Raw genomic sequence first — 11,091 nt, 5'->3', positions numbered from 1 at the left:
GATAACAAGACACGGCGATGGCTAAAAGATGTAGCGTAGTTGTCGTAATAACGCAGCGTGCTTGTATGGTAAATATGACAAACACGTGGTGGCTTAAGATAAACTGCAAGCATGGACACACTTCGTTTGCGGCGGGGAACCAGCTGTTTGATGGAATTCCTAACGGCTATATGAAATGAAAAACTCGAATTCATTGGGTTTAAGAGACGCAATGTCATAGTAAGGTACCTTGGTCGATTCTGTTATCGCCGGCGAGCTGTGGTCGTCACACCTAGCGACAGGCAGCAAACTTCCCGATAGAACGCCTCGAGCGGGCCAGAGAAATCAGCCCAATACGTGCCCCCTAGAACGACGTCGGCTGCTTGCCAAGATGTTTGGTGCTACAGACATAATAGATACATGGATAATATCCATATATTAGGTGAAGGGCTTCGTGATTTGTCTCTGAAAAATCAAGTTACTAGAACTACTCAATGCAAAATACCTAAAAACAGCGCAGTAAACGCATTTAATTTTGCTTTATATATGCTTTCCATATTCTCTAGGTAAACATACATTTGATGCTTTCGGCTATAGCCGTTTAACAGATGCTGTTATCAGTTCGCTCCTGAAAGTGATGAAATAATGGAGGTTAATCTACTTACAAACATAAACTCTTCAAAAGACATAAATAAAACTTATCTGAAAGTACTGACGTAGAAGAAGAGATTATAATATTTTTATTGGTACTGGCTTTATATGTTAAGCAATACAATGTTTGGAAGCTTCGTTTGTCTAAACAAAGGCTCCAGACCCAACAAGGGTACATATATTTGGTCAAGGCAAACTTCTAAAGGAATTATATCGATATCTTTTAGGCGTTGCATTGAAGTTCGCGATTTTTAATGCTGCAGATGTATTACAAAGCGGAATGGCAATCTGAATTGTTTGTGTAATGTAAATGCTAAATTCTAAACCAAGCGTCGCTTGTCAACTCGATTACAGGAACAACTCTTTCACAAAGACTACACTGATTCTCAGTAGTTCCTCCTCTTTTTAGGCATTTACTAGGATAGCAAAACATAACTAAAAATATTAAAAGCTCAGTTAGGATTTTTCAGTCTTGTCCTTGCCCTACATAGTTCTGATCCATACAACTGATCTAGGCAGCGTTTCACTAGTGCCCCACCCCTTCATAACATTAAGACATTTAACTAACTTATTATTTGACGAGCAAGCGGCCCGATCTGGGATACATTTTTTGTCGGTAAGAGTATATGTATAGCGATATTCACAAAACCGTCACACTGATTATGACTCATAGTATGTATTTGCAAATAAAAATTACTACTAGTTTGTGAATGTACTGTGGTGATCTTTTCTTCAGAAACAAGTTCGTTTACCATTCACGATCACCCTAAATACCGGTAAGCTATGACCTGATGTGATCAGCGGACCAGCAGAGGCTAGATTTCTAATTATATTTGAGTCGGAAGTTAGAAAAGGGCTCATTGTGGAGCTAATTTAATCAGTATTATCACGTTATTCCCCCCATCGGATTTAAAAATATCGTGATACAGCTACGCTCCTGACGTCTCTGAGTAGACTTTACCCCTCATCCTGTGGGCGCCTCTTACGTTGTTCCACTACCGTCACTGCTGCATTTTACCAGCTTCGCGGAAAGAAATAGAATAAAGCAACGTGCTTTGTGATTTGTTACTGGACTGGCTTTATTTATTATGTTTTCAAATAGGACCGCCGCTGCTAGATGAGAAAGCACAATTGTTACACATCGGTCTCCTATGCGCAGTCTGACAAAGTGCTGTTAGGGAATATCTACTCCATATGTTTATACTACTTGAATTCCTGAGAGACAAGAAAGGTTGGTGAGCTTCAGTTGGGCTGGGAGCACTATCATATGTTCGCGTGTGAAGAAAAACTATCTGTTTCAGACTGGTACATTATACTGCTTCGATCACCGAAAGAATGATGATTATGTAGAAATCCCACGCTTATTCTATACCTCCTACTGTGGTTATCAGTTAAGAGTTTCCTAAAAATATCTCAGGAATACCTATTCAGTCATTTAACTATAATGTAAATGATTTTGCAAGTTAATCTGAGTTTATTTACCGGATCATAAAACAGATACAGCACTAGTCCTCATCTTTAATCAATTGAATCATCATATGACTCATATGCATTTACGCTTAGACTAAATTTAACGTAAAACCTAAGTGACTTATTGTTCCTCACAGTTGTGAATGTCTTGTGCGATATTCTTAAATCCTTTTAGTAGTCCAGTATCTCGTGTGATCAACAGTATGCCGGTTCTGCAAGCGGGGCTTCGTGCATATAGTGTGTTTTAATAAAAACTGCTCTGCTCTTTCAGTTTGATCCTATTGTTAGAATGATCGTTTTAATACATTTTTCTGGGATAAAACTTCTACCCAATCGGAAACATTAGTTGCAAATTAAAATTAACCCTGGCGGAGCCTGCGGAGAGCTGCGGACCTCTTTCGCCACTGCTTATTCCGACGCGCCTTAAAAATTTCAGTTGAGTGTACCTTGCAGTTCCGTACAATTCAATCTATAACCAATGCGACCTAATCTATACTAGCAAGATACGTGTCGGCATCTTTTGCGTTTGAGGTGGTTGCTCTTCCTGTAACTGTCGAAATCACTCACACATCCTTATGAATATAGACGCTAGACGTCGCGTATAATCCTTTTGTGACTAATCAATCAGGCTTTAGTTGTAGTTAGAGTTAGTCGCAGTAATAATGATTAGCAGAAATTAGCATCAGGAGATAAACTTAATGCAGTCACATCTGGAGTCGTTGATAATAATCGAGAAAACTACGAATCATTTTCCCGCTAAAGTCGATGGATACGGTAAGACGTAATCAGGGTAACCAATGCGTCGAAGTATGAGATACCATGACTGACTGGGGGAATCCTGCTGCTGTTGTTGTTGTTCCATGTATGGGGGGTAAATATATCGCGCTTGAGGTGTCGTTGTTGTTGACAGCGGTGTCACATATGGGTAGGGATATGGCCACGGATATGGCCAGACGTGCGGGTATGATGGAAGAGTCGTTGCTGCTGCTACTGCTGCTGGTGCTGCTGCTGCTGCTGTTATTGCTGCTGCTGTCGTCGTCGTTGTTGCCGCTGTCGTTGTTGTCGGTAAAGGTTCCATTGTTGTTGTTGGTGTTATTCCTTGTGGTGATTCCTCTGATGTGGCCTAAAAGGTACACAAAAGAGCATGCCGAAATGTCACGTTAGCCCTTCGCAACGTATCAATTTGACACTTTACTAAACTTGCAAGCTCTGCAAATCTTAACTTGCGATTGATTCCTAAAGATCATGTAGTTGATGATTTTTGCATTTGGACCTGCTCAAACGGCTCATCCGATTTGGGACTAGATATGAATCTACGACTACGCTTACCTTTTATAAGTTGTTTTTGGCAACAACAACAAAAAGATGACTTACGTATTTGTGTTAATTCGGTGATTTCTTTATTCACAGAGCAGCACAACGTTTAAATTCGTATGTGTTTTTTTGTTTAGAAATATGTAGAGTCGATAAGGCTTTCTTACTATAAGCGTACTGGCAAAAGTCCACTAATCGAGCTATTTTTGCCATCAATTAAAAATAGAAGTCTATTTATATAAAGTCATCATTATGGCGGTCACTGTTAAGTTAATTTTTAAGAAACATTTGTAAAGATATGAATAATATTTTCAATAAAGTGTCTTCGCCTTACTAATGTTCCGATAATCTCTACTCTTGGAATACATTTTTCACGGTATTGTCTGGCTCTTCCGCCTGCAAACAAAGTTCGTACGCATTGGTATTGTGACACATATGCGACGCGTTCGCCATTTCGCACAAATGTTTCTGAATAAGGCACAGCAACTTCAATATCGCCATTTGGAAGGATTCGTTTTGACAAAACAATCGCCGGTGTCTGAAATGAGAGAACGTGCATTATAGTACAAAAAGCTTAGTGTACTAAACCGTTCTAACTGTTGAGGACTTAAGCAAAATAGGAAAGAAAATAATGAGTCTCTTCTGAAAAAGAAGTCTTCCGACATGGATGTGCTTCAAAGTTTGAGTAGGATTTATTTTCTGTCCATATATAACACGAAACGTATAAGTCGTTAAAACAATCTTAACGTTGAACTCAACCGGTTCAATTATTTTAATCTGCGCAAATTATATAATTCACCGCTCTGCTCTTATTAACTTCGAAAAAGTGCAAACGTGTTTTAGACAAGGTTTTCTCAAAGTTCCGAATAAACCCATGTAATCGTGTACTGGCATTTATTTTGAGATTGTTAATACCAGAGGTATTAATGGTTTTGAAGCTAAAATCTCCTTTCAGTGTGTATAGATGAGGACCCCAAGAAGCAAACTAATGGACGCACCCAAATTTGACACTGATCCATCCACTCTGAATTCTGTTTATAATTCTGAAAACCACTGCCTTGAACAGAACTTGTGAATATTTGAAATACGGAACATGCATTGTATATATATGATTAGGTCCAAAAGCAAATTTTTCAAACTGTATAATCTAGGACTAGTGATATTAGGAAAATAGAGTTCAGATCATGCCAGCGTTTGTTACTCTCTAGAATTTTATCAACTTTTCTTAGTAGCTAATGGCGTTGAGATTGTGGCTGACTCTCCCAAAATGAACGATGTAGTTACAGATAATATAGGAATAAATTGTTTTCACGCAAGCTTCTTCGTAAAGCGTCAATGACAACGCGAGTGTGGCCCCCCAACTGATAAATACGAAGATTCCAAAAATGTTTGACTTAAGCTGGGGCTTCTAGGCTGAGTATCTGGTTAGATTATGTTTTGTTCCTTTTTGTTCTATTTAACGATTACCTTGAGTAAATCAAGTCAAGATTAGTATGTGCAGCTTTTCCTATGTGTACCTAAACCCATTCCGAGCTGTCTTGAGAAATGGCTACTTTATAAATTATAATAGTAATTTACGGTTTGTGCTTAAGTTTTCATTATGCGAAAAATATTGCAAGTATCGTCTCAGATAGGGACGCGTGCGATATATGAGCGCAATGCGAACTGACTAAGTCAACCATTATATTAAAAATAATAGCCCAAACAATGGATTACAACCCTAGATATTGAATTGACCTCTAACCGACAAATGGCGGCGTTTGCAGTCAATCTATGTGTGGCATCGTGCTGTCTATGTGATTTCTGAGTCCGTACATAGGTGCCTAGTAAGAGGCGAAGTTACCTAAGCTAAGTGGGCCTTAGGGATGATATCGCTAGTGTTAAGTAGATCGTCGATATTAAGCCGACAGCGAAAAGGTCTAACGGCTTAATCAAGTGGCAAATTGAACATACCCGACAATCTAGAGCACTCCGTATTATAAAACCAATTTATTTTTTTGCGATATGAACTGCTCCGTTGTTTGACTCTTTGAGAATATTATTAATTCCTTTTCGCAGTAACTGGACATGAACCCTACAGCTGCATGGCCACTATTTTGTCTGGATGAAATCTCAAGAATAACTGGTGACCGCACTTACTTATAGATTACAAGTTAAATATAATCACTGAACTTTCAAAGTACACAAGAAAGAATTTCTGTTGTATGTTCTGTTTCCGTAACATGATTATCCAAGGTAAGGTGCATTTGGCTTTCCTTTATGACCTAATCTGATTTCCAGTTAATATCTACTATTTAAATACTATACTATACTAGTAATCACAAGTCTGTAATAAATATGCCTCCTGCGAAAAATTTTTTCTTTATGCGGTTAGCTTAAGCACACAATGAGAAGGAAAAGAAACTGCGGCTCGAATCATTGGTCCACGTTTTTACGTTAATGAGACGCGACTTACGATGATGGTAGCACTACCAAGAAGACTGTGGATTTATTACCTCTACCTAGCATAGATAGCCACGTTCCCGTATAATTTAGGATTGCGGTGCATATTTTAGGTACATTAAGGAGTCGCGCTGCGTGTTGCCAATTATTGATACTGTACAGAGGCATTACAGAAAATGTGTTTTTGTGTACATACACGATTCCAACATACGATCTGCAATATTTTACTGCCTCTTGTAATTTACTGCATTTTGCCTATACTAAATGCTTACTCCCGGGCATACTAGTCAATGGAAACGTTAAAAGTGCCTAGATCAGTTACTGTGAACGATTGCTCTAGGTCTTTTTTATATTTAATAATAATAATAATAATCAATCTGAAAATCTTCCAAACGACTACGGCCTGCAAGCTTACCTTTCCGGGTGGAGCAAGGAGCTGAGTCTTAACAGTTGCAATAAATAGAAGTAAAAAAGGCCACGATAATATCATAGGTGCAGTTTTTTTCACAAATTATATATCAAACGAAATCATGCAGCACTCGTACAGCGTGCCCTTCTGTAACTGAGCGGGCGACATTAATTGAGACAACTACCCAAACATTAAGATTGCTGGTAATGGTTGACGAAATCGCGGTTGGCACTTCGCTCATTACCGGGTTAAGTGCCAAGCATACGAGCGCCTGTTTCTAGCATGTGCTTAACGAGTAACTGCGTATGCTACACTATACTATCATGCTAGTATATCAGGTCCTTTCCATTGGCTCATCACATCAGATACTGAGCACGGCGGAACTACCAATCCCTCTTATATTTCAGCTAATTTTGATCACATCGCTATGGCTGGTCGTGCGTCAATGCAGTCACGTAAATGCCGATCCATTTACGGAGGTCCTGAAACACCGATTCTCTGGGCACGGTCCCCCGTAAATTTCGAATACTGCGAAAGCGTTTTAACTATTTTGACGATGGCCACTGATAACCGATACCGGGACTACTCTTGAGTGAAGTGTCGAGATCTTCGATACAAAATGCTTAGGTTTTCACCTGTTTGGAACATGACGTGCGTTAGGTCCGTCAGTGATTTTTTGGGGTCATATCTAGGCATCTTTCCGCGGCGTTGCGTTTCTGGATTATTGACAAACCTCACATTTAGACAGTGACTTTCAACTGTCGATCAAACAACGAATGACCAAATAGAACCATTCATTTGTACTCTTTGAAATGATTCTTCTGAGACAAACAATCAAAAATCACAACTTCTGTTCCACTTAAAGTCACTATAAAATGCAATGTTTCTGCTAGAGAGCTTAAAAGTTGAAGTATAACGTAGCTTCAGACCCTCAACAGAATAATGGTATTTGATATTCTGTGCCTGCATTGTTGAGCGTCAAGCAATCTTGCGAGCATTAAATGAAAGTACTATAGAATGAATGAAGTTTGTGCTACTGTAAAAAGTAACAGCACGCATTAAATATAGTATTTAAAAAAATGTGGTAGAGCTCGTAGTGGGAGTCAAGGTAAATAATGAGTGAGGCTGCCTACTGTGACCTACACCTTAACTGCGCGGGCGATGCGGATTCTTCTGTCTACAGACATGTTGTCTGTACAGACATGTAGCTGTGTTTTGCCCTGTTTTCGTTGACATTTTTATACACTGACCTTCGTTGACCATTGCAAATTGATTCTGCATTATTGGTGCCTAAAATATAGCTGAGATTTTTACAAAAACAGTATTATCTCCATTTGAGTTAAACGCTTTAGACATACTCTACAAGTATTTAAAAAACAAAAGGGTTCCATCATCGCTGTTGTTGGCGTTTGTTTGGTTTCCCTCGTAATAGTCTTTCACCGAGAAACGAGACGCAGTGTTAGAAGAAGACTTCTACGGACGCCTATAGTTATCTAGTGAAGAAAAATATGAAGCACGAATAAACCATGTGTTTTAGAAACTGTGAAACTTGCTCTGTACACGTACACGTTAGGATAGAAAATCCTGATGATGCACAGGACAAAGAAGCGATTTGGCTAAGAAAAGACGTGGCCTTTTACCAAGAGAAAATTGTAAGAACAGTTGATCTCTTTATTTTGCTTGCCCTGAAATCTGCCGGTATCTGTGCCCTTCCTATTTGCGTTGTTACTCTTGCTTTCGGTGGGATTGAACGATTAAACTTTATTAAATTATCGGTCACCGCAAAATTTGGCTCGATGTTTTCGTCTTTGGAGAACCACTACTTGGTTTTCGTTCATTCGTTCGTTCACGTTTCACGCTCATCGGCATCAACCAATGTCTATCGACTCGTATATGCCTTAAGGCACAAATAAAGCGATATATTAACATACGAGATTAATGTGTAGATTTGTGAGGATGGGGGAAAAAATTCTATAGGTTAGACGGTAGCTCTGGCGTGTAATAGAATATTATAGAAATACGCGCTTCCATTCTACCCACATGATCCCTTTCATATGTGTGTGTATATATATATATATTGCGTCTTGAGACGAACGAAGAGTTGTAACGTAAATATTGTGAGACCGATTACGTAAGAATTAGTCACGAGTTATGATGTTTTATAGATCAGGGGTTCATCTGATTAACTATTCAGTTTTCCACAATAGGAGTTCGTGTAATCTTTAAGTTGGGACCCCTTAATTGAATCTATCTGATATATCATGTTAGTTAAAAAATAGTATTAGATGGTTGCTTTGATTTTCAGGTAGCACAGATGGTACGTCAGTTACGCGAACGTCGCCGCTCGGAAACAGCGGAACGTATTGAGTTAACGATGGTTCTAAAAACGCCAAATCCTATATGTCAAGAATCTTTTGGAAAACTCAACGGGGTCTTTCTCATTTCGCTAGCCAATTTATTGTGCACAAGAAACACGGTACGTGATTATTCTGCGTGCACAGTGCGTGCCGTAAACAAATGTTAGGAGATCACGCAAAAACGAAATCCATATGGCACCAATCGCAAGCTACGTTTTTCGTTCTTGGTTCCTGTTTTTGATCGAGGTGGAAACGCTTAAACGCTTGACCATAAGCGTTAGAAACAGATCTTTTAGTGTACTTCCCAGTTGCGTGTACCTTTCTGTTCTAGGAATAAACAAGACAGAGCATAGAGCGAGCATCAGATGGCGATCCTTAACTTCGGTGAAATGCAGTGAAATGATGGGAGCCTAGGGACGGCATCTGTCAGCTCTTTTTGGAAATTGCTTTCAACTGCTTTGTGAGGTGGGTTTTACCCAGAAGATAAACGATACTGATTGTGACAAATGCACACAATACAAAACTTATACCAAGCAATGGTGTTTTTGTTGCTGTTGTGTGGTAATGGCGACAGTAGAGAGATGTCGCGAACAGTCATTCTTTTACTCACAAAAACGTTCTCTTCCGAGGTCTCGCGCTTGCTTAGTTACCGCGAACATTTTGATCGATCTGCTCTAACAATAACCTTTTTACTAGTAGTGAATATGTAAATAAGCCCAGAATCATTGAAAGGTTATCACATGTACCGCTAGTGCCAATGCTGGTTTGATCAATATAACTAGACCATATTATTTTCAATCCTCGTGGGCTTGCGTTTCTCATTTAACGCAGATTCCAGAAAATTTCGAAACAATTTGTGGCGACTTTCTAAGCGCAGGTAATGCTTAAAATTTAGCTTTACACGCTAAAGGGTTATAACTACAAAAACAACAGCCTAGATGAAAAGATCATTACGAATTAATAGTCCTGATATTTCTTTTTAATCGTTTATGAAAAAATTCGTTTATCATAGCTCAGTATTCCGCATACCACTGACAATACTAGACTCAAAATGTGGCAAAGACGACGAGGAAACATTCGGCCACAGCTAGGGCTTGATTGTTAGTTCATGCAGACGTTTTAAACATGGACGTTACTACGTTCCCCAACACTAGTGTATAATTGTATATGTACATCCATTGAAAAAATCTCGGGAGAAACGGGAATTCAGGTATATCGCTGCCAAAAATTACCGCAAAACTGCATCGACTAAAATACAAGTCAGTTTTACAAGCCAAGGAAGACAGACCTGTTGGGAAAATCTGCTGCAATTTAGTAGGGGCCTGGGGAGACTGTCACCACCCCCTTGCAACTTCCAATGTTCAGCATGTTCTTTGTGAGTCTTAAGTCGAACAGTACGGCGCAGCTACTATCAGGATTCTCCATACTCATAAGAGTTCTAACACTTCAATGTTTGATCCATTTCGACGCGGAGTTCAGCGTGGCTGACACGGTTCTCGTACATTTGCAACTTCCCGGCGTTTCTCATCGCGATACGGTTTCTACCAGCCGTATTATCAGATCTCGTAATGACACGAATATGCATCAGACAGAGCCATAGATAGCTACTTCATTTTTAAATTGAATTTATTGTCACACCTTATTGAGTTCAAAGAAAGGGTTAGTTTTCGCTGGCGCTGGTTGATGCATCGTTGTTTCATACTCTTTCGTTTACAGTCTATGCTTTTATGAGCAATTATATTTAAAAAATCATTACTATACATATTTGTGAGTTAGCTCTAAAAACTCTAATGAATAATCGTGGTAAAAACAAGCCACGGTGGTTGCATGAAGTGGGGAAGGTCACAAAAATAGTACTGGTACATTCCTCTATAAAAGGTCTTTAAATGCAGAATAGTATATCATTCTAAAAGTTACTTCTATGAACTTTAGACTGAACTAAGCAATTCTTGTGTTAAACAGAGGGACGAATAATTGTGTAAGCGTTCTCGGACACGGCAACATGATCAACATGATAGGCGTATCAGCGACACTAACAGGGCTGCGGGTATGCTGATGTATAATCAACTATCAAAGTCATCAACTTCAGCTTGATTTAACTGAAAGAAGTTCATGGAGTTGAAAGGATCCCACTATCAAACAAACACAGATAATAATACACGGCGGCCCTTTGACTGATTCTAGCGACCTGTACGATTAGTTAGTAAATACTGAGTCTTTAAATCGTTGAGCTAGCTTCATATATGGCTTGGTCTCGCTGCTACGTCACCTGTTGACGCTTGCGTGTTGACATATTGACAACTGGGCATTCCCATTATCAACCTGTAAAATCCGACCTGAAACTAGAGTCCAGTTGTAAAGCTAAGCCAATTTATCGGTCGAAAATCTTCAAGCCAATCGAAATTGCTTCAACTTTCAAACAGTGTATTTAATTATCCTATAAATTAAACCTTTGATATGAAATTTGCT

At 39.1% G+C, this 11,091-nt stretch overlaps 2 protein-coding genes across 4 annotated transcripts in view; one reads left to right on the top strand and one right to left on the bottom strand.

Moving 5' to 3' along the window:
- Positions 1 to 1,684: 1,684 nt before the first annotated feature.
- On the bottom strand, positions 1,685 to 6,866 carry LOC111265799 (uncharacterized). Of its 2 annotated transcripts, none has more exons than XM_022842730.2 (3): positions 6,272 to 6,866; positions 3,781 to 3,952; positions 1,685 to 3,223 (listed from the first exon to the last, which is right to left on the bottom strand). In XM_022842730.2, exons 1-3 carry the CDS (start codon positions 6,344 to 6,346, stop codon positions 2,886 to 2,888), a joined length of 585 nt encoding a protein of 194 aa, XP_022698465.1. In that variant the 5' UTR covers positions 6,347 to 6,866; the 3' UTR covers positions 1,685 to 2,885. The 2 variants fall into 2 exon arrangements, with proteins under 2 accessions (XP_022698465.1, XP_022698464.1); XM_022842729.2 differs by having other exon boundaries at positions 3,749 to 3,952; positions 6,272 to 6,849.
- An 850-nt stretch (positions 6,867 to 7,716) lies between these two features.
- Positions 7,717 to 11,091, top strand: part of LOC111265798 (solute carrier family 66 member 2) — a 22,024-nt gene continuing 18,649 nt past the window's right edge. Inside the window, exons 1-2 of one of the 2 annotated variants that reach the window (XM_022842723.2) lie at positions 7,717 to 7,917; positions 8,571 to 9,087. The gene's annotated coding sequence lies outside the window, so the exon portion shown is untranslated. The remainder of the gene's footprint in view (positions 7,918 to 8,570; positions 9,088 to 11,091) is intronic. The other variant, XM_022842728.2, reaches the window with a different exon arrangement.

Source organism: Varroa jacobsoni, unplaced genomic scaffold, assembly GCF_002532875.2.
Source record: "Varroa jacobsoni isolate VJ856 unplaced genomic scaffold, vjacob_1.0 scaffold_1011, whole genome shotgun sequence".
In the NCBI taxonomy this organism is placed as follows: Eukaryota; Metazoa; Arthropoda; class Arachnida; order Mesostigmata; family Varroidae; genus Varroa; species Varroa jacobsoni.
This window is presented reverse-complemented; position numbering and strand designations above follow the sequence as displayed.